The sequence below is a fragment of the Sphaerodactylus townsendi genome, linkage group LG04, assembly GCF_021028975.2.
Source record: "Sphaerodactylus townsendi isolate TG3544 linkage group LG04, MPM_Stown_v2.3, whole genome shotgun sequence".
Taxonomy (NCBI): Eukaryota; Metazoa; Chordata; class Lepidosauria; order Squamata; family Sphaerodactylidae; genus Sphaerodactylus; species Sphaerodactylus townsendi.
The window spans coordinates 106,793,937-106,817,379 of NC_059428.1; the positions used below are offsets into that span (position 1 = coordinate 106,793,937).

Below are 23,443 nucleotides of genomic sequence, written 5' to 3' on the forward strand. Positions count from 1 at the left end.
ACTTTCTTCAGCTTTATATTGTCTTAAATCATTAACATCCGGAGTTTAAGAAAGAGGGTTACAAGTTGTATTGTTTAACCAGAAGAGAAAAGCAAACAGACGCTCCAAATAAAACAGGATTTCTTGGAGAAGGGGGGAGCTGAACTTAAGATTCCAGCTGCTAAGTGTTCCATGTCTAAAGGTTGCTGATCTTCCTGGGAGAATATCCCTTTTCTTTCTACTTACTTCTAAGGCCTGCCATATCACTTTCTGTTAATCCTTACTGTTTCCTATAGTTTTCCTCAACTTCTTCAAACGCCTTCTCGAAACACTCCCACTCTCTGCTATTCTTAGCTACCAGAAAATGGAAATTATCATTTGCAGGCCCAGCCTACTGTATCATGCTGAGGGGCTGCATAACAAAACTTCAGAAGTATGCCCTGATATTTTTTGTAATCTCACAGAAGATGCTGGCAGTTCACTTTCTGGTAGATGTGGTACCTGTATCCTCTTTAACATCACAATCAGAGTTACCTGCTGGTTTCTTTACTATACCTTGTTTCAGCATCAGTAGTTTGCACTGCAGGTATTTGTACGTGATTATTCTTCCATCCCCTGCCTTAAAAAAAACCCTACCAGCTCATTTCTGGGTTCAGGATTTTTTTTTCTGTCAGTTTGGAACCCAATTACGAGGTATCCTTCACTAGCTTGTACACTGCTTTCTTGATGTCAGTCAAAGGGAAGCAGGGCTGGCTTTGTATTCACAAACTGTTTTTGGTTGGGTTATAATTTCTTGTGTTTTCATCTGCGGCAATTTTTGTGGTATTCTTCTGAAAGAGAAACTCCCAAGGCTGCATTAAAACACTATTGTGCCCTGGGCAGAGGGGGGGGGGGGGCTACTCGCTTCTCCTTTCTGCAGTAGTCTGCTTATAACATCTTCCCTGCTCTCAGAGATCCATTTCAGCACCATGACAAATGGAACAGAATTAGGATGGCAATGAAGAACATCAGTGCAATCCTAAAAACACTTTCCACGGATTAAGCCTCAATGAATAGATGGAATTCTGAGTAGATCTACTTAGGATAGCACTAAGAAAGTTTCACTGCTCCAGTGACTACAACATGCCCAATGGTTAGCTGTTGGTTTCCCACAGTTGCCCAAGCTCAGTCCTAAAATCATTAGGACACAATACTTAACAGCAGATAGTCATACTGCAGTTGTTGGATAAGATTACATGCACCAGTACCTGTGAGAATATAGTCAAGATATATAAAATTAAGATTTGTGTAGTCTTAACAGAAATACAAACCTGGCCAACATACTAAATACTACATCAAATTGCTCCAAATTATTTATCTATTAGGGTTGGAAATCTCATCCTATCCACCCTTCAAGGAGGGATGGTGGGGTTCTGTTGAACCTATTTACATGGGTGGGCTTCCAAGAAGGAAGGTTCTTCCTGTTTCCAATAAAAGATAACTGTGTAAAATATTGCTTGGATGACTCTTCAGCATATCCTTATGCTGAATAAAACCATTGGTCTTTCAGAGTCAGGACTGTCTACTTCAGGGGTATGAAACACGTGGACAAGGCCTGGATAGCTCTCCCCCCCCCCCCGGTCCATGAACCAGCTAGGGCAGCCTACCACTGCCCCCAATCTGGCCTAGCAAGCCTGCTGCTGGCTCATCAGTCCAGGCAGCCACCTCCCCCAGTGCTGATCCGGGCTGGCAAAGTTCCTGTGGGTTCACCAGCTATGGGCAGTCATCTCCCTGGTTCTGATCTGGGCTGGTGAGCCTGATACCCTTCCCTCCCCCACCCAGGGCCCGGCCCAACCAAGTTGTATTTACAGTGCTGGATTTATCTTTAGGTTTGGCAGGCTGAAGCCCAGAGCCTCAAAATCTAGGGAGCCTCCCGATAAGGTGTATAATATTTTTGACACTGCTGTGAGCCTTTCTTGCACATGATGTCATACTGCCCTGAAGTCTCTAAAAGAATCCATCAGTAACGTCACTTGCGCTCCACTTCAGAATAGTACTGTTTTAAGCCAATAACATAATGCTAGCATTGATTTCTGTACTGATTTTGTCTTTCCAGGAGTTTAGTGAAGTGGACCCCATTTTGAGAGAACGCCCCTTCATGTTTTCCTTTCTAATATCTTTACTCAATTTTGTTTAAAACGCTGTTCCATCTTCCTCTAGTTGTGAGGGTGGGAAATGGGGAGGGACCTCAGAAGTGGAATAGCCTAGGGCCTCTCTTCATCTAAATCAGTGGTTCTCAACTTTCCTAATGCCACGACTTTTTAATACAGATCCTCATGTTGTGGTGACCCCCAACCCTAACATTTATCCATTTTACAGATGGAGAACACTGATGCAGAGAGTCTTAGGCGACCCCTGTGAAAGGGTCATTCGAACCCCAAAGGGGTCCTGACCCTGAGGTTGAGAACCACTGATCTAAATACAGTACTGCATATTTATGTCATATCCGGCTTTTGTAACAACAGAGGTCGACACCCCTGGCTCTACCCAGACTGACAGCAGCTTTCCAGGGTCTCAGGCAGAAGTCACTCACGCTATCCACTTTTACTGGAGATGCCAGGATTTGAACCTGGGACTTTCTAAAGACCAAGCAGATGCTCTACCACTGAGCTAAGCCCTCCTTCCATCCCAAGCTGCTCTGCAGCAGGCTGATTGACAGCCTCTTCTAACAGTTGCAAAGCCATCGCTTCCAAGCGCAATCTAAAAGCAGGGTTTTTGTTTTTGGTCACAAAGGCAGGAAAAAAATATACTAGTTTTTCTAGATCTAAACATCTGTTAGGTGTCTGATGGAATGGGCCTGACACTCTCAGCATGTTTTTGCTTTAATCATTTAATGGTTCGTATCAGCCAAGCTTAAAAGAATGTCTTAGAGAGGTTCAGAGAGACAAAGCGGAGCTATCGCTGATTCTTTTAGCCCCAAGTCAAAACAGAGATAAAACAACCTCAAATTACGTGCTGAAGATTTAATCTCTGCATTAAGGGCTCCTACAGGGTCGGAAGACATTCCTTATGAGGAAAGACTAAAGAGTTTGGGGCTTTTTAGTTTAAAGAAAAGATGACCAACATGGTAACGTGTATAAGAGTATGCCTGAGAAAGATAAATGGACCTATTTCCTTCCCCTCCCACAATACTAGAAATTGTAGCCACCCAACATAGCTGATAGGCAGTAGATCCAGGACAAACAAGGGTATTTTTTGCACTTAAAGAGTAATTAACCTGCAGCTTATTCCAAAGCACATTCAGAGTGCTAGACAGAGTGGTAAAGTTGCACTGGGCATGGGTGTCTTAACTGTTTTCCACACTTACATTTCCTTCCAAACTTTTATTTACCTGACAGGATGAAATGGCCCCAAATTTGGATCAGGAAAAAAATGGTGCTGGGTTCAACACCCCTGCTTCCCACTGCTGTTTTCCCAGTTTGTTTCAGAATTTTTCAGGAACTCTGAGCAAAAAAATGTGGCGGGGGCACAAAGGACTATCCTGAGGCTAGACTTCCCTTGTCACATCCAGTGAGAACTTCAGACTGAAGACAAGTAATAGTTTCAAAGAGCTGAAGTGGTTTGAGAGAGGCATCGCTTCCAACTGTGTTCTCTTAAAACTCCAGAATTTTGGTTAACTTGACAATGGTTTTTAAAACAAAGGGCTGTTGTTGCAATTTCCAAAGATTGTGCTTCTGGGGAGTGCATGGTGCTTCTTTGTTCTTTTATGGGGATTTCTTTCATAACCATTACCACAATTCTTTCTGCACAGATTAGCTAAGGAAGTCTGGTCCATAATACTGTTTTAATGAGCTCTGCATAGTTTCCTAACTTTAAAAATGCTTTCAGAAGCACAACTCATCTGTGGTTATTTAAGTTCTTCTGGCTCCATTTTTCCATGCCAGGGATGGTGAAGGTCAACAACAGTTAGCCATAATTGGAAGGAAACAGCATGACCCACTTCCTCTTCATGACCTCGCTACTTGTATCACTGTCTCATTTATCTCAGAAACATCTTTCTAACATTGACAGGACTATGTAATTATTCAAGGGCCAATTCAAAGATGGATTTGATTCAATACAACTGTAGATGATCTTTTTATACTTCAATGTACACATGGGAGACTGTATGTTTGAAGATACTGAACTCTCAATTAAAAAAAAAAGAACCCTAAAATTCAGATTTATCATGGCAGAATGTTCGGTAACTTGTCTATTGATTGCGGCCCAACTTGTTTTGATCCCAAATTTCCACTAGGTGACAGTACAACTGAATATTTCTTGCACATCATGTTAAAATCCCTCAAGGTGCTTTTTGAAAGGAGCAAAGTTAAGGAAACTGAGAAAAGTTCGGGTCAGATATCACATCTGATATGAACCCACTAAAGGAAACCAGTTGCAGACCTGCTGCAACATCTACATGAAAAGAAAATTATAGAATTACAACCCTCCAAGTTTAACTGTACTGTCCTACCCTAGACCAATAATGAAAAATACTGTAATATCTCAGACTCTGAATTTCCACCCCTCCAATTCATTTGAGGGGAGTGGGGGGGTGGGAGTAGAGAAAGACAATGAGAGAGCAGTTACAGAAGTGGAATGGATACCACCATCAGTAGGGCTCATTCCGCACATGCAGAATAATGCACTTTCAAATTGCTTTCAGTGCTCTTTGAAGCTGTGCGGAATAGCAAAATCCACTTGCAAACAGTTGTGAAAGTGGTTTGAAAACACATTATTTTGCGTGTGTGGAAGGGGCCTAAGAGAAAGTAAAACGGAAACAGCTGCCAGCACAAGTATGTTGTTGGTAAATGAAGAACACCATTTCCACACAATGCAATTCACTTCAAAATAAAAGATATTTCCTGCAGGGTTTTGTTTCTGAGGTCCAGCATTCTAATACTATCATACCACAACTGGTGCCAGAAGCAGAAACCTACATTTTCCCCTCAGCTTTTCAGACAGCAACAGAGACCCAAGCATCACAATGAGACACTAAGCTACCATGTTTCTAGTCTCCAATCCCACTTCCCTTCATGGGCTGCTGCTTATTCTGCTGCAATGGGCAATGGAACATTTGAACAGGGGGATCGCTGTTCTCTGGTCCCTATCCTCTTGTGCCAGCTGCCACCTCACAAGCCACTGGAGGGCTTCCCCCTCCCCTTTAAAAAAATTCACAGTACAGACTGGTGGGTTGTACCTTCAAGGGTGATGGGCAGAGCGATAATAGGTAGAGCCAAAAAGTAGGTGGGCCCAAATAGTTCTGTTTTTTTTCTCCCATGCTTTACCTTGCAATATTTTTTCTTTAATTAAGCACTGCAGTAGAGTTTCATATGGCTCAACTGATCCCAACCTAATGGAACCTCTGCATAGCTACCATGTTTGCAACGAAAGTCAGAATACCCAATGCAGGATAGAAATCTTGCCACATGCTTTCCCTTTCCAAAAAGCCCTTACTGAAGACACTAATTAAAAGGGTAAGGCTTAGGAGAAAAGGAAGTTATGAACACTGCAGGTCTCCAGTGGATCTAGAACATACCAAACCCCTAGCTCCAGAACTCATTTCTGATGCTGCAAAGTAACAGAAAACAAGGAGACCTTTGGCATGTAACAAGAAAAGGCACTAATTCACAGTGGATAATTAATTATGTACAACTAGCCTGAACTTGAAAAGCATTTGCTGGTTCCAGAAGACGAGATTTTCAAGATTCTCAACATCTCAACACTTTCCCCCCCCCCCCCCCAGCAATTCTGGTAACAAAATTATTGAGAGCACATACATATTGGTAGTACCTTTCATTGATTTGTCACTAATAGTGAAATCCTATGCATGTTTTATCGGAACAAAGTACTACTATATATGGTAGGATTCACTCTCTAGCAAATGTTTGTAGAAATGCAGCCTGTAAGAAGTTTGGATTTGTTTGGGCAAGGAAATTTATTAGGGAGGTATCCAGCATTTTTCTTTTTCAACAACTTCCAACACCCATCTAACAGTTGCACTGTGTAGTCCACATCTTTCCAGCTTGCTTGCAAGAATATCATGGGGCACCTTGTCAAACCCTTACTAAAATCAAGGTATGCTACATCCACAACATTCCCTTCATCTACCAAGTCTGTCACTCTATCAAAAAAACCCAAGAGATGAGATTAGTCTGTCATGACTTGTTTCTGGTAAGGAGGAAGAAAAGCTGTACAGGTCCCATTACAACTGGTTGTGTCTCCAAGTCTGAAGTCTTAACATTTGTATATCCAAAGGCCAGTGTGAATCTGAGAGCTAACACACATTGGCAGCAACAGGCTCACAGAAAAGATCTGATGCGGACTGGACTAAAGGCTGCAGGTGTGGGATCAGCTTTCTACCATGCTTAACAATAATACGCAAACACAAACCCTTGTGGGTACAGAATCACTTGGATTTCCCCACATGTCTGTAAACAGCAACTGATGGAAAGCTGAATCAAATAAGGCTGTAGTTCTTGTGAGGGGAATTTAACTCTCCCCACTATGTAATTTTCCTCTTGCAAATTCCCTTTACATACAGCCCTAAATGGTATCTATGTGTTCTCCTCTACTTAACAAGGAACACAGGGGAAGAGGTGTTCTGAAATAGAAAATTTACACCAGGGGAAAAAAGCATAAACAAAAACAAAAACCTGATGTCATGATCCCCATCCAATTTCCTTCCCAATTGTTGCATTTAACTTTAGACACCATGGGAAGATCCAGTCATGGACCTCCTCACACTGCATTTTGTTTGTCCCTAAGCCTAGCTATCTATTAGGTTAAGTGAACAACCAATTCATTAACAATCAGGATGCAGTCACTGGAGACCATTTCACATTGCGTCTTCTCTCTGCCTTAAACAGGGTTATGTTTAAACTGGGAAAGTCAGAAATCACTTCCAGGTCAAACAGGTTCTGGACTCTGTCCACAAACCGGTTTTCTTTCTCCTGCCGAAACTGCATGGCCCAAAGGATGACTGTGTTGTCCTGACACAAGTGGTCAAAGGTGAGGAGGAGCTCATCCAGATAAGGGTGGTGATAGACAACATCAGCAGCCAAGATGTAGTCAAACTGGCACAAAGACCGGGGGAATGTCTTCTCCAAGTCAAGTCCCCAAAATAGTTCTTTCACTTGAGGCTGATGTTTGCATCTCATCTTTGTGTTTCTGAAAACATTGTACTGAAGGTTTCCTAGCATGTCAGGCAGGTCAGTGGCAGTCACGTGGGCACCTGTGACAGAAGGAAGTTACAACATTAGGAAAGTATTTTCTGTGGATAATTTAAAGAAGCAGTAGGAATAACATTTGCAGAAATTGTCCTTATTAATAACAGCTATAAATAGTTGGGAAATAGCACAGTTTGACCCATCAAATATTAAGAATCGGTTAGTGAAAATATGGGGGATGGAATCATTGAGATGGTCAAACTGGCACTCTTTGAGAAAAGAATCATTTTCATTCATCATTTTATATAACAGTAAATTTCTGAAAATAGCCTTTTCCATTTCCATATAAGTTGCCTAAAATGTTTCAAGAATGTTTTCAAAAAAAACCTTTACCATGATGTTCCTCCACACTAACTTCCTCCAATGTTTGGCTTTTTTTGTTAATCCATAGTTTTGTTGCTTCATTGATGTCCAAAAACAAACACAACACACAAACAAAGGGGAAAGTTGATATACCAAAGGGGCTTGGAAATGGGCAGCAGCAAAGCAGGAAATAAACTTAACTGCCAGAGAAATAAAAGGTTGCATAATTGTCTGCACAGCAAGCGCAGATGTTTTGAAAACGTTTCAGAAAAAAAATCAGTGTAAAAGGGGTTGCACATAAAGTGTTTTCAGATTGGAAATAAAACATTGTGGAAACCAAAGGGCCCCCCCCTGTGGAATTCCAGGGAGGAAACATTTCATTTCCTGCCTCAGAAAAAGTTTTTAAATGTTTGTGCGAAAAGGGCCTTGATATCATTTGAATGTTTATAAGGTGCTTGCATTGCATTTAGGAGGGGAGCCATGATTCAGTGGTAAAGCATCTGGGTCCAAAATTCAATCTTGGCCTCACAAGCTAAAAACATCAGGCAGGAGTAGTGTAAAAGACTTCCGTCTGAGACCTTGGTGAGGCACAGCCAGTCTGAGTAGATACTGGTATTCCTTTCTCTAATAAAAACAGTTAAATAGATGGAGCTCCTATTCCCATCAGATTGTTTTTAGCAACACTCCAGATTTTGCATGTTCTACTACAGAATGCTGAAATTTGCTGCATAACAGAATTCACATGTGATAATCTCAGACAAATTGCAGGAATGCCCAAACAGTGAATGCTGATAGTTATCAAAATATAATTGTCAAATGTAAATTTTAAAAAAATATTCCGCCTGTTTTGGACATTAATAAAATTAAAATTAACAAAATGTGTCCATTTCCAATTCAGCGGTAGATGCTACTCACCAAGGAAACTAGCTACTATTGAGACCAGGCCTGTTCCAGCTCCGATTTCAATGACATTTTTATCAACCATGCTATATGAGGTCACATTCGTTTCCAAAAAGTGGCACAGAACAAGAGCCTGGGGACGGGGGGGGAAGAAATTAATTAACACAGAAACTTTTCAAAAAGTTAACAACAAATTACTTCAGCAGCAGCAGTCACCCCAACGGCTATAAGCTAATGAAGGGAAAACATTATTTGAGATTAAATTAACGAAAGTAGACTTTGTCAGGAAACTGTATGAAAATATACTCACCCTAGGAATTTAAAATGTAGAAGCCTTCTGCATTGGTCTCATAAGGGTTTAGAAGCAGCCCAGTTGAGGCATTGGTTGGGCTTTCTCTGTTCAGGCTGTGCAGGAGCGACCCAGCTGAGAAGAGGAACCAAGTGATGCAAACCTTTTACCTAGGGCTGCCATATCAGGATAGGGAAATTCCTGAAGATTTGGGGGTAGTGTCTGAGAAGGGTGGTGTTTGGGGAGGACAGGGACTTCAGCCAAATACAATGCTATGGAGTCCGCTGTCCAGGGCAGCCATTTTATCCAGAGGAACTGAAGTCTATTGTCTGGAGATTGGTTGTAAAAGCAGGGGATTCCACTCCCACCCCCTACCCTCCCAATCTTACTCTCTTCAGTTGTAAGGTTCTGACATCCTCAAATAGGGCAGACAGGGGTGCGTGGATAAGAGAGCTTCTGAGGGCTGTGGGCAGACACCCCTGAACCCCACACCATGACACTGCCAGAAATCGGACTCCAGGACAGTGTAGAAAAAAGGACTAAGGGAGAAAAAAATCTAGGAGGCATTTCTAGATGTACCCACTTTTTGGGGTAGGGGGTTTCTTTGGTAAAATATTTGGGAGTCAGTTGTATGTCACTCCAATTTCCGCTTCACCCTTCTAATTCAGGTGATCAAATCCACTTGGTTGTGCATTACACAGGTGCTGAGTAATTCTCATGAGGTATTCAGTGAATGTACAGCTGAACATGTGTTTTAAACCCCATATTTATCCACGTACTGATGCCCAGTTTAATTTGAAAAGTGAAAGCTCATTGGTTCTTTTTTAGAGGCAGGTGTATGCATGTACATTAGAGTTGTCATCTCAGGGTTCAGAAATTCTTGGAGATTTGCAGGTGGAGAGTGGAGGGTGGAGAAGGCAGGGCTTGAGAAGGAAGGTGCCTCAGTGGGTTATAGTAAGCAGCCATTTTCTCCAAAGCAGCCATTTTCTCCAGGGGAATGGCTCTCTGTACTGGGGTTCAGTTATAATTCCAAATCTTCAGTCCCTGTTTGGAGGTTGGTAATCCTAACAAACATGCAGATTTTACATATATTTGCTACAACAGGGTTAGTGAGACAATGTATGTCGAACCCCCATTGTATAAGCTCCTTATCGAGACACACTTTCATAAAATGTTATGTTTACAGGATTTGGGGGTGGGAGGCAGGGGATCAGAGAGAATCACTGATAGTGCTTTGTTTCTGGTAACCCAAATCAAAAGTATCAACAGTACCGAAGTCCAAACCACAGCTCCATAACTGTCAGTGGCTTCTGTTATCTCTATCTCATGTCCAATAAAATGGAATCTTTCCCAGGGTCGGGTGGTTATCAGCGAAGGACAGAAACGTCTTCCTATGATTTCTGCAGCTATCTGCTCATCTCCGTTTTGTCCTAGTAAGAAAACAAAAACAGTATGTGCAATGCAGTAACAATGATATATTCTGCATGACCCAAATAAAACATCTTGCAGATGTTTTTAAAAGAACCATTTTTGCCCCCAAATGGATCTTTTATATGCCCTCCATGCCACCTGCCATTTTCTGCCGCTTGTGATTCTCTGTGCCGCCCAACATTTTCTGAAGTTCCCCATGGATGTTTGCCACCCATGTTGCCAATTTTTTTAAATTGTTTATTGTATCATTTGAATTTTACAGTTTATAATAATTTCCTTCTTCATACATTTTCAAACAATACATTTTCCCCCTTTTCTCCCTCCCCCTGTTTCATCTTCCTCATAGTTTTGTCACACAAACAGCAGTAAGTTCATTCTCTGTAGCCTCTTCTCCCATATTTCTTCATTGACTTGAGCTTCTTTTCATCCAGTCCGCGTATATTATCCATATCTTCAAAATTTCATTCTGTTTATCTTGCCACATCTTATTTTTGATTAATATATCAAAAATATAAAGTGTCACTTGTTCCCAGATATATTCTAGCCATTTCTGAAATGTCCATTTTTTCTTTTCTTTCCAGCCCAAGGCTATTGTTGCATGGGCTGCTTTAATCATTACTTTATACATATAACTATATTTTTATCCACCCTTCTATCCTCCATTACACCCATGAACATTAAGTCATTATTTAAATCAATACTAATCTTCACCAGTTTCTCAATATATAACAATACATTTGTCCAAAAATTTTTTCACTTCTGCACATTCTATCCACATATAGCTGTAATATGCCTCTTGGTCTCCACAGTGCCAGCATTTGGAACTAAGTCCTTTTATCATATATGCTAGTTGTTTTGGTGTTCTGTACCATTTTAATACCACTTTTCGCCAATTCTCATATTGTTTTGTCATAAACACCCCTCTCAAAACAAAAACAAAAAAAATTACATGTGCACGAAATTGCCAGGCAATACTAACTTTATTCTTGTACTATAAACATGAAAATGGAGCGCAGCTGAGATGCAAGCAGAGGAAACCTTTGTGGGTAGCGTCAGTAAGTGGCAGGTGGCACGGAGAATCACAAGGGCAGAAAATGGTGGGCGCAAGAAAAATGAAAGAGCTTCTAGATGGGGAGGGGATAAAATATTTACTGAACTTTTTTAAACATTTCAGCAACAAAAGTTCTCATTTTAGCATTTTCAAAATAAAACGCTTTCAGGAAAAATAAATCGTTTTCTAAACATTTTGGGGGTGGGGGAATTGTACAGAATTCCACTATAAAATGTTTTATTTCGCAACCTGAAAAAGTTTTATTTGTGTTGTGCAGAATGAACCAAAGAGAGGTAGCCAAGCTTAGCTGAAGATAGCACAATGAAATCATATCCATTCTTCACAGGCCAAGATGTCTGAGGTAGGTCACTATTCAGGAATGTACTTAATTGTTTAGTGTTTATATTAATTGTTTATATGTATGGCCCATTGGAACCGTCATCCATCATGATTTCTGTTTATAAAGTTGCAATGATATAATTTTATTTCTTCTTCTCTGAACATCAGGAAAATTCAGAAACCAATTAGAAAAGTTACAATAATGTAATACAGGTGGGATATTCCTCAGTGACGTATGTATAGATTTTTTATGGGGGGGTTCGGGGTGAGGCCACACCCCCACCTGCCTCTGGGAGTGTGGCCATGCCTCCCCAAGCCCCACCCCCAGCCTAAGTGCTTATAAAAGCAGCTCTCCAAGGCAAGGGATGGCACACTCCCGTGACCCGCCCACCCCGCCTCGCCTCCCCCACCAGCTGGGCTCCCAGCTGGCAGCCAGCAGTCCCTTCTCTCTCCCCTCCAGGCAGAGGGGTAGCTAGGGAAAATGGAGCTTAGTGCAAAATGTGAGATTTGCGTACCCCCCCCCCATGGGCAACTGCTGTGATGCTGAAATCCACCCCCAAACAGCATCACTTTCAATGATGTTTAAATTAGGGAGCCCAGATTCTCCTTTTAAATCCACCTTAAAGGGAGAATCCGAGGTCCCCAGATAAAACAATATTGAAAGTGATGCTGTTTTGGGGTGGATTATCCCCCACCCTGAAACAACATCACTTTCAATGTTTAAACTGGGGACCTCAGATTCTCCCTTTAAATCCATGCTGAAGGGGGTGGATTTAAAAAGGGAATCTGGGAAAATTGGGGGGGGGCTGCTGTCAGGGGTACAATTGTTAAGCTAGCAGCACCAAACTTTGGGAGATGCTCCTGATGATACCACCCAGGTTTGGTGAAGTTTGATTCAGGGAGTCCAAAGATATGGACCCTCAAATGGGTAGACCCATCTACTATTATCTCCCATTGGAAACAATGGGGGATGGGGCACCCCTTTTTGGGGTCCATAACTTTGGACCCCCTAAACCAAACTTCACAAAACTTTGCTGATATCATTAGGAGCATCACCTGACAATAGCCTGAAATTTTGGTGCCGCTAGCCTAAAAGCTACGCCCCCTGCAAGCCAAAAACCGAAAAAACACTTTAAAAATACAAAAACCCACAAACGGGGGGCGGAGCTTCTGGACCAGAGGAACCCCCCCCCCCCTTACCTACATCCTTGATTATTCCTTAAAGTAGTTTTCTGGGCTATGCGATCATGGTCTGGTAGTTTTTGCTCCAAACATTTTGCCTGCATCTTTGGCTAGCAACTTCAGAGGCATTTCATGGTAAGATGGTAAGATGTGGGTTGCTGTGTTGGGGTTTTTTGGTACGGTGTGGAGTGATTGTATGATGGGGGTATATATTCTGTCCACCTCACAGATATGGGGACTGATTTTTACTGGCTTGCTTCAGAATTGATCAAAAATTAATACTATAAACTAAATTATCTGTGAGTTGTCTTGAATAGGTTTCCCGAGAGTTTGCATATATATTCCCTAAATAAAATAATACAATCTCTGACTGACAAGATTTGACCTTACTCTGGGACGAGAGAACCATAGAGATGTGAAAGATAGAAAATCCCCTTAAGGTGAAGAGCCTAGCAATGTCCTCAAGTATCCCACAGAAGTGATTTCAAGCAGCTGCAATTAGCACCATTGCTGGAACCTGAGACTACAACAACGTGGCAATATGTGCCCTGAAATAATCTGGCTCTTTGACAATACATGCTTTCTGACCGAGGAATCATTTGAACTCTCATCAAGTCTTCTTAGAAGTAAAAGCAGTTCAGGAATGGATAAATATGTGGAGCAATAGCAAACAAGTGTGGTTCTCTAACAAATAATTTTCCAAATATTCATCGTTAAAACCAGAGAAGAATCTGGCAAAAAAAAAAAGCCAGCTCACAGCACAGAAATAATTTTAATGAAAATTCCAGGGGTTGTCTAACATGATGGTATCACTTCTGCATACAGCCACAAGTCATGCCATCCTGTTGATGAAACACCAACAGAGGAGCAGCAGTGGTGTAGTGGTTAAGAGCAGGTGTACTCTTATCTGGAGGAACCGGGTTTAATTCCCTGCTCTGCCACCTGAGCTGTGGAGGTTTATCTGGGAAATTCAGATTAGCCTGTACACTCCAACACATGCCAGCTGGGTGATCTTGGGCTAGTCACAGTTCTTCTGAGCTCTCTCAGCCCACCTTCCTCACAGGATGTTTGTTGTGAGGGGGGGGAAGGGTAAGGAGTTTGTAAGCCCCTTTGAGTCTCCTATAGGAGAGAAAGGGGGATATAAATCTAACTCTTCTTCTTCTTCCCCATTTCTCTAGCATTTCCCCCATGGCACGCAGCTGAGCAACAGTAGGCAGAGTCGGCGGGGGAGGGAGATCTCACACTCACATGTCATATGAAATGGTGCACCCCATACCTCCCAAGACCGTTGAGACAGCCATCTTTATTTTTCTGCACCTCCCTCCATGCTATCCGTATTTCAATATGTTGGTTCCAGTCTCTCAGATTATAACATGAATTCCAGACTCCTTTTTGAAAGGCATTTGGAAGGTGGCTTACTCCCAAAAACAGCAACTGTGATTCATCCACCCCAGTTTTCTATAATACTGTGGAAGCTTCAGCTGATCTGACCGTGACCTACTTAGGAAGAAGCTTTTTGAGTACTCTCAGGCCCTTTTCGCATGGGCCAATAAAAGCGCCTTAGGAACGGCAAAAACGCCGTCCCTTGGGAGCTGTTCGCATGGGGGGCGCAGCTGCATCGCAGCAGTGCCGCCCTCGCTCCCCCCCCCAGCGGTGCGAAGCAGCTGTTTCCCAACCTCGCTCCCCGAGCGAGGTTTTCTGGAAACAGCGGCTGGAAGGCGCCATCCCCCCTTTCCTGAAATATGTACCTTCCCTGCAACCTTCCGGTGCGTCGCCCAAGCCTGGGGACACGCCCCCCTGCCCTGCGACTCCAGAGCGGTCGCGCAGGGCAGGGGGCGTGTCCCCTGGCTTGGGCAACACGCCGGAGGGCGCAGGGAAGGTACGTCATTTGGGCGACGGTGCAGCGCAGCGCCGTCTTCCCTGCCCCTACCGGGACCGTTCGTGCGAACGGTCCCAGGTGTGCGTTGGCGTTGTATACACCAATGCACCCCCCAGCGTGGCCGTGCGGAAACGGCCTCAGTTTCTATAGCACAGCTACCTCCTCAAGCTTCCTTATCTACTTCTTTGAGATCTGGGACTCAAGGGCATTCTCATGTTGTCCTGTGACATCCATCTCTATCTGACCCTCAACCTGCTGATCACAATTCAAACTGCAGATATAACTGCAAATAAGGGCCTTGTTTGTAGGTTTAAAGATTGATCATAAATGCCACAATAATCTAATCTAGAGAGTGATTCTGTGTAGTGGTTAAGAGCAGTGAACTCTAAACTGGAGAACCAGTTTTGATTCCCTACCTCTCCACGAGTGGCAGATTCTAACCTGAGGAACTAATTTTGTTTCCTCACTCCTACACATGCTGGGTAACCTTGGGCTACCTTGGGTTTTCTCAGAACTTTCTCAGCCCCAGCTACGTCACAATGTATCTGTTGTGGGGAGAGGAAGGGAAGGAGTTTGTAAGGCACTTTGAGACTGTATGATTGAGAAAAGTCGGGTATAAATCCAAACTCGTTTTTAAAAAACCCTCTTTTAACCTGGATATGATCATAGAATGGATCACTGTGGCCAGATTATGCTTTGCAAGGATCAGCTGTAGCTGGCGTATCATCTGAAGCATATAAACGGTGCTATGTGCCATGAAGAAAACCTGACTTTCCGAATGCAAGCTAGGATTCATCAGCAAGTAGAAGCTTCACTGGGAATACAGTCCTCTCCAGTACAGGTCAATTCACAACCCTCAACCAGTTCTCCACTGACCAACAGCATCTTGGTCCTGCCTCAGTTGAGCTTCAATTTATTGGTCCTCAACTACCCAATCACCTTCTCCAGGCACTTGTTTAGGACTTCCACAGACCCACCTGACCCAGCTGTCAAGGAGAACTAGAGTAGGGCATCACCTATATTTTGGTGACCCTTAGCTCAAAAAGCCAAGCAGCTGCCCCCAGCCCCCCAAGCCCCACCTTCTGGAATCAGTCAGTCAAATAAGAACTGAACCACCAAAACTCAGTGTTCCTCATTATGACACTAAAACACAGATAGATGTGCCATGTATGGCAGAAAAGCCTTGAATTTGCATTTCTGCCCTGGCAAGTAAATGTTTCATAAGATAATGAACATGCATTGAAATCACCTCCACATTTTAGAACATATACATCATTCTAAGAGCATAGTTAGGAGAGCTATAATCTTTATCATTTAGATCAACTGTGGGTTGAATCCCACAGAGGATTTCTGCAAAAGGAAGACAGAAAGTGATTTCCACCAATTCCCTGACCCACTGTAGAATTATGATTCTGGCTCATGTTGTTTGTGGGGTCATCCATCCCGCCACAGCAATATTTGGGGGCATTTTGGGATTTAGAGGAAGGGCCTGAGAAATGTCCACTCCCTTCAGGAGCAGAAATGATTTACAGGATTCTTCAAACTCATATATAAACTTGAACAGACATGGCACAATCCCAATGGGTGGAATTGTACATCATACCAAAGCATATTTATTCGTTCAGAACATTTAGATGCCACCTCTCAAGAGGATCATGTAACAAAAAACAGAATCCTGGTGAAGACCTATTTTAACAGCATGATGTACTAATATTTTATTCACTATTGAGTACTTGTTATTGTTCATAGTTTGAGAGACATGCTAATCAAAATCATGCATCCCAAACAAATTATGTTGGGATACAGATGGGATTTACCCTTCTATTAACATGCAATTGGCCATCACAACTACTGTTTTGGAATTACTGTTTTGTTCCCAGACTGACCCATGGTGGGTTGGGGTGGTGGTGTCTGTTTTAAGTCAACAGTGTCTCCACTCATACTGCCAACCCTTGGGGAGCCTAGCAGTGCCTTATCAAAATGTGGAGCCCATTCTCTGCATTAGCTAGTGTACCCACAAGAACAGTAAATCTTGTCTAGATTTGCCCTCGCCCAATATCTGCTTGCAAAATACCTGCCTGACACCCTTCCTAAAGGGACTGAGAGAAAATAATGCCTCTGCCTTAGAAAGTTTTCCCATCTCCATCCCTGGACTATGTGCCCTGCAAAGACAATGGACTTGATAATATATTTGCACCAAGTGTTCTTGCCAGTATTTTACTAACTTCAAAGTTCTTTGTCTGACTAATTTTATTCTCAGACCACCTTATTTACATTGTCATTGTTTTACAGCTGTAATTCAATCAGCTACCTTCCCCCCTTTGGGCACTCCCAGCTTAGCTACTTAAGCCAAGTGCTAAACTCATTAGACTAATGCCCAATACTTATGTTTTATGTCTCTCTTTGTCTCTCCCCAGAAATGCAAGACTCTCTTTTGTCCAGAAAGATTGAGCCCTCTTAGTATGGCCAGAGGGCCAACCTTCTCTATAAAACAGCCCTTTGCTTAATGTTCAGAGCCCAGTAATTTTGAGCTTGCTTTTGGGTTGAGTTGCTGCTGCATGCCACCTGCTTTCTACCCCACTTCCTTGGAGCCCAGTGCAAATCATTGAACTCTGCTTCATAGACCCAAAGCCATTTCAGGATCTGGTACAGTATTATCCCTAAGAATTCCCCCAGTTCCTCCACTTTTCCCAACCTAACCTCTCAACGTTGCTCATATTCTAGGATGGTGTGTGTGCTCTCCTGCTTTGATTGTTGTGAGCCTGTAATTTTATTATTTTTCCTTTAATAAAAGTGTTAAACTTTACCTCACTTTCCTGCAAATTTCTTGCAAAAGCTGACCTCTATATACATAGGCAACAAAGATCTCGAGTTTGCCAAGAGTCTGCTCTCATTAATTCACTACTCAAAAAGGGACAGACCATTTCAGCTAACAGATTCATACATCTATTGGAGACAGATTCCAGTGGAGCATTTGTGTTGAACTACTACAGTAAAAGCAGAAAAGGATAATATGATGATTTAAAGAGTAGCATATTTATTGTAGTCTAAGCTTGTGTGAGCTGGAAAGCACTCCGTCAGATGACTTCTAAACTGAGATGTTTAGATCTCGTATACAGCAACTTGTACATGATTATATTTTCTAAACCCATCACACTTCTGTTTGTTATCATTTTTACCTTACCCTGAAAAAAATCCCTTTGCCTTACAGCTTGCCTGCTGCCTCCCTCCTCCATCCCAGTTCCTTCAGTAAAACTGCAAGAATTACAGGAGGCTGGCTAATAATAAAACTTGTCACACATCCAGTGACCCCAGTTGTTCTCAGAAGGTGTCTGTTCACCCTTCAAAGTATGCTCCTTATGTCAGAGATGGACTTTGATGAAGCACTAATAAAGCACTAATATATATAAACACTGAACCCTTATCTGAATACACACATTAAAGTGTTAATGTTTGTGTATATTCTATACCATCCTCTCAGGTCCCTTACCAAGGTTATAAATAAGTGAATTTATATATTTGTCACTCTATCATATTCTCAGAAACTGCTAAAGGTCCACCTTCTACTCTTTCTTGCTTCTATTCTGAGGAAAGAAAAAAAACTGTTAAATGCTGAGTTCAGATTAACTCAATCTTCTTGCATGGGCTCCTGTTCCATTCTTATATAAGAATCCTCCTTCAAAAAAACAGCAACTTGCTTCTGGAAACTTGCTTCTAGTAACTGCATCATGTGGTCTCCTGCCACATGGTTGTCAAATGGCCAGGAGAAAAAAAAATGTCCTGTCCCTTTAATATGCAGAAATGAGCAGTTGAAGTTTTTGATGGTGCAGAGCTTAAATAATATAATCTGGTAATTGCTGCAGTTCAAAATGATACTAAAGTTAGAGGGACCAGTAAATACTTTAAATTCTGGGAATATACAGGTCACATTTATTTAAATAAGGCCAAATGAAACCATACCCTGCCATGAGTGTGAAGAGTCAGGCATTAAAGATGTTTCTTTCCAAAGCACTTTTCCTTTTTAATCACACAAAATAACCCACGACTCTTTAGCATAAGTGTACAGCTTATTCTCATTTTTACCTATAAGTATGAAAATGCCACAATATTAAAGTTACAGAAACGGTTTGTGATTATTTCAACTTAAAACACTGTACACTGTTTGTACCCAGCCTTTCTACTTGGCAGAGATTCACACAGTTCTCTTCTTCTCCAGTTTCCATTCACAACAAGCCCACGAGGTAGGTTAGGCTGAAAGTGGGTGACTGATCTAAGGCTACACAGTGAGCTTCCATGGAGTAAAGATTCAAACCTGGGTCTCCCAAGTCATACTCTGACTTAATGTCTAAAGCAGTGTGGAACACTGGCTTTCGTAAGCCAGGGAGAACAAGATGAAAATATTTACCATTTTCCTGTTCTGGCATTTGAGATAACTCATCTGATTCAAAATGCTTGCTCTGTAACATTTTTGAATCCATTTCATATCACGTACCAGAGAGGCAGAGTGTATGTGCTAGAAATGAAAATAGGAAAGAAAAAAACTAGACAGTAATACACAGAGGACCTATAACACAGCCAAGACAGATCTAGAACACATGGCTTTTCTTCATTGTGCATTTCAGAGTAGTTAAAACTGTTTTCTGCAAATGAGGTCAGGCAACAAAGTCATAGAAATGTCATAGCAGGGCAGAATGAATGAAGTTCACCCAACACACAGTCTCCAAGATGCAACTTGTGACAGTGTTCCTGTCCTATGCAGGAACCGTGATGGCCTCAAAGAAAAAATTATTTCCATACTGTCTATTTTAATATACTTTTCAGTAATGTCAACATTCACATACAAGTGTTGACAATCCCAAATAATTGTCCCAAAATAGATACACATTTTCCCACTTTTCAGTTTCACACCAGTGATTGCTGACTTTCACATGTCAGTGTCTATCAATATTCACAAGTGACTGCTGGCATTTCAAGCATCCACAAATGTTGGAATGGATCCAGCAGACATTTCCACTGTTAGAAATGAGCCATTTTTTTTTGCTTAGTCCTGCTTCTGCCTCAGACCTCCGACTCTCCCCATGTTATTTGGGTCTCCCCCCACCCCACCCCCAGATCAGCATTTGAAAGCATGGGGGGAATCCTATTCCATTGATGGAAAAACCTTCAGGCAGTACCAATTTTTCCTTGGGATCCTAACCTTTGTATGGGATTTTGAACACTCCTATATGTGTGTTGACATGCTCTTGGCTCTTCATTGAGCTCCTCCACCTTTTAAAGATAAGTGTTGACATGCTCTAAATTTTGGACATTCACTGAAATATAATGTTATCACAATAGTTTAGAGCACCAGAAATTCTTTCTCCACTCCTAGGATTATTTAAGTGATCAAGGCAACAAGGTAATTTGTAGCAGGCACATGTTAGCAACAGGTATTTATTACATATGTGAGTGTTTTCCATTGTTAAATGCTTATCAATATAAACTGCATAAATAGTTCTTATGGAATAAAACAGTAGTAAACAAGCATTCCCAGAGCAGGTATTCATTTTTCTAGGTACTGTGCACTGAATCATTTCCAGAAATTCAACACTAGTGTTTTCCTATGATAGCCGTGGGAAATAATTATTTTCAAAGCATTTGCACAGCAAACAACAAACACCACATTTCATTATATCCAGATTTTTTGTGATAAATGAAATCTCATTCTATCTATGAAGTCCCACTTGAACTTGCTTCCTGGTCAGTGAGCATAGAATTGCAGCTTTATTTTGTGGAGGAGCAGAGAGAAGCTTTGCCAGGAATCTTGCTGCATCTTAAGTGACAGCATTACTTAGCTACATAATCACTTACAAACATGAAAGACATAAAGGGTGTTTTTTTTTTACAGATGATTACTTTTCGGGTCATTCCCCTAGGAATGACCCCAAATTCCAAAACAATGTACAGGACTCAGGAACATTACCCTGTTGACTAGCTTTGCATATATTTTTTACAATAACTGTAATACCAGTACACCAAATTGGAACACTGTCTTATCTAAATGGGCAATATATCCCATGAAAGGTTGGAAGGCAGTCTGAGGAATCAAAACTGTGCTTTCAAATAAACCTTGTGAAGTCCAGAGTCTTAAAAGTCTATGCCAATGCATTCAGCAACATACCTAGTCTTTCTTTTATTCCAGGTTTCCAGAAATGGAGACTGTAAAACCCACAGACTGTCTCTCCCAGCGCTCAGTTCATGAATAGCCCCAGAGGGAAAAGCAGTAAAGTTTGAAACATCAGCTGTCAACAGCCCCCATTATGATGTATGAATAGATCCTGACAGCTGCAGAGTGAACAAATGGACACACCCTTTGAATTTCATTGGGAGGAAAAATATCTACCCTCAGCACACTTACATAAAGGAGAGCTACCCTAAGAGACAGAGGTAAAGTTATACAAGACACAAACTTCACCATCCCTCTTCAAATTAGTACAATCAATCACAGCAAAACAAAATAAAAGACTTCTCATTTTTAACACATCAAAATAAAAAGGTTTTTTTTTTTTTTTTAAAAGGATATTGGAGCCAATAAGAGGGAGACTGGTTTTTTTAAACTGTGTTTGCCATACATAATTTTATGATTTAAAGAGTGAATGCAGCGATTTGGAAGCATTTCAGGTTAAGTGCTAGCATACTTCTCTTTAGGAATTTGCTGGAAAAAAACACAGTTCTGCAAGCTTTCAGCATGGTTCATTTTGAAATGGAGAAAAAGTTGTTTTAATGGCTTTATGATACCTGGCAGGTTTTTTCCCCTAAACAACTTGAACAAATATATTTCTGAAAGGATAGCAACTCTACTAGGAAAGTGGGCTATAATGAAAACTGGAACTCTTATAGAAGTGTGTGGAATCTCTCAGAGGTATTTCAACTTCAGAAACATTCATTATTTCTAGAGAAAAATGAAATGGGGAGCAGCTGTAGTGCAAGGCATGAATTGGCTAGCACTTGTAATGTCACCAGCCATCACTCATTTACACACACACTCTCATACACACGAACACAATCACCAGAGCAATTTTACTATTTTTGAAATGCTTGTGGCAAAACAAAAATAACCTCCCCTGGCGTAATGCCCATTGGGCAAGGTGGACAGCTGCCCAGGGAATCACCTTGTGGGGGGCATCAAAATGCTGGGTCCATTTTTGGCCTGCAGGGGTGCAGTTTTTAGGCTAGTGGCCTAAAAAAAATTTCAGCGTATCATCAGGAGACTGTCCTTATGCTATCCCCCAAGTTTGGTGAGGTTTGGTTCAGGGAGTCCAAAGTTATGGACTCCCAAAGGGGGTGCCCCTATCCCCCATTTTTTCCAATGGGAGCTAATAGGAGATGGGGGCTACAGTTTTGAGGGTCCATAACTTTGGCCCCCCTGAACCAAACTGCACCAAACTTGGGGGGTATCATTAGGGCAGTCTCCTGATGAGACCCTGAAAGTTTTGAGACTGTGCCTTCAGAAATGTGCCCCCCACACCCCAGCCTGCAATCCCCATTGACAGCAATGCAGAAAACTCAATGCAGAACAAAGATTGTTGGGCAAATTTCTAGGATGTTCCTGCAGGGCAGGGGTAGGGAACCTGCGGCTCTCCAGATGTTCAGGAACTACAATTCCCATCAGCCCCTACCAGAATGGCCAATTGGCCATGCTGACAAAGGCTGATGGGAATTGTAGTTCCTGAACATCTGGAGAGCCGCAGGTTCCCTACCCCTGCTGCAGGGGGTGCATTTTTGGATGTATCGGCACCAAAATGTCAGGGTATCATCTGGAGATGATGGCACCCCCAAGTTTGTATATATAGTAAGTAAACTTCCAATTTTGTCCTTCCCCTTCATGCTGCAGGTTGCTACACCTCCGAAATTCTGCAGCAGATGCAGGGGACTTGCCATGGCATGGGAGAAGTAGACACCACAGAAGCAAGATGAGGCATAATATCCTACTTGTTAAAATGAACACCATATAAGCATCACACATTTAAAATACCTGATGTGGTACACTGTATTTCCCAATGGATTCTAACCTTTTTCTCCAGTCTAGTTCTCTCTCTGTCACACACGCAAAACAGGATGTTTCAATTAGAGGACTTACATATAGTTCTTCCAAAAGTCTTTGAATTAGGCTGTCATGTCATCAGAACAAAGGGTCTCTGTGCAATTTTGCAGGGATTAATCCTGGAACAGACTACAGATGTAACCGTTAGACAAATCAATAATAAAGACATCTCTCTCTGGAGACTTGAGAAAGGGCCAGTGGGGTTGTGCTGTGCTCAGCAGCTGAGATTAATGGGCAGCCCACTGGTGTGATGAGATACATTCTATAAAACCTCACGCCTCAGAATACAGAGCTGCTTATGAAATACTACACTTGGCAGAAAGATGTGCCAAAGTCTTGGGAAGGTCACCTTCACGACTGATCTTTGCAAAGCAGGTAAGACAATTTTACAGCGGCTCACTAGACTTTCAGAAGTTAAAACACTAAGTAGCCGAGTCCTTTCTGCTCTGTGGAGGCATAAAAAAAGATGCTGCTTGGGGAAGGATATCTATCCTTCTTAAATCTATAGCAGTGGTGGCGAACCTTTGGCACTCCAGATGTTATGGACTACAATTCCCATCAGCCCCTGCCAGCATGGCCAATTGACCATGCTGGCAGGGGCTGATGGGAATTGTAGTCCATAACATCTGGAGTGCTAAAGGTTCGCCACCAAGATCTATAGAGAAGGCCCAGAGCAATTTACTGCTCTATTGTAGGCCCACAGTTCCATGATTCTTCCCTCAACACTGTTTTTAACTAAACAGAAGATGAGGATGCAGAG

The 23,443-nt window shown here is 42.0% G+C and overlaps 1 protein-coding gene across 1 annotated transcript; it reads right to left on the bottom strand.

The window, feature by feature from the left end:
• Window positions 1–5,916: 5,916 nt before the first annotated feature.
• LOC125431810 (protein-lysine methyltransferase METTL21E-like) lies at window positions 5,917–21,791 on the bottom strand. The gene is made up of 5 exons (XM_048494941.1): window positions 20,761–21,791; window positions 19,006–19,113; window positions 9,991–10,148; window positions 8,445–8,562; window positions 5,917–7,231 (listed from the first exon to the last, which is right to left on the bottom strand). The coding sequence occupies exons 2-5, from the start codon at window positions 19,076–19,078 to the stop codon at window positions 6,810–6,812; spliced, it is 771 nt and encodes a 256-aa protein (XP_048350898.1). The 5' UTR covers window positions 19,079–19,113; window positions 20,761–21,791; the 3' UTR covers window positions 5,917–6,809.
• Window positions 21,792–23,443: the final 1,652 nt, after the last annotated feature.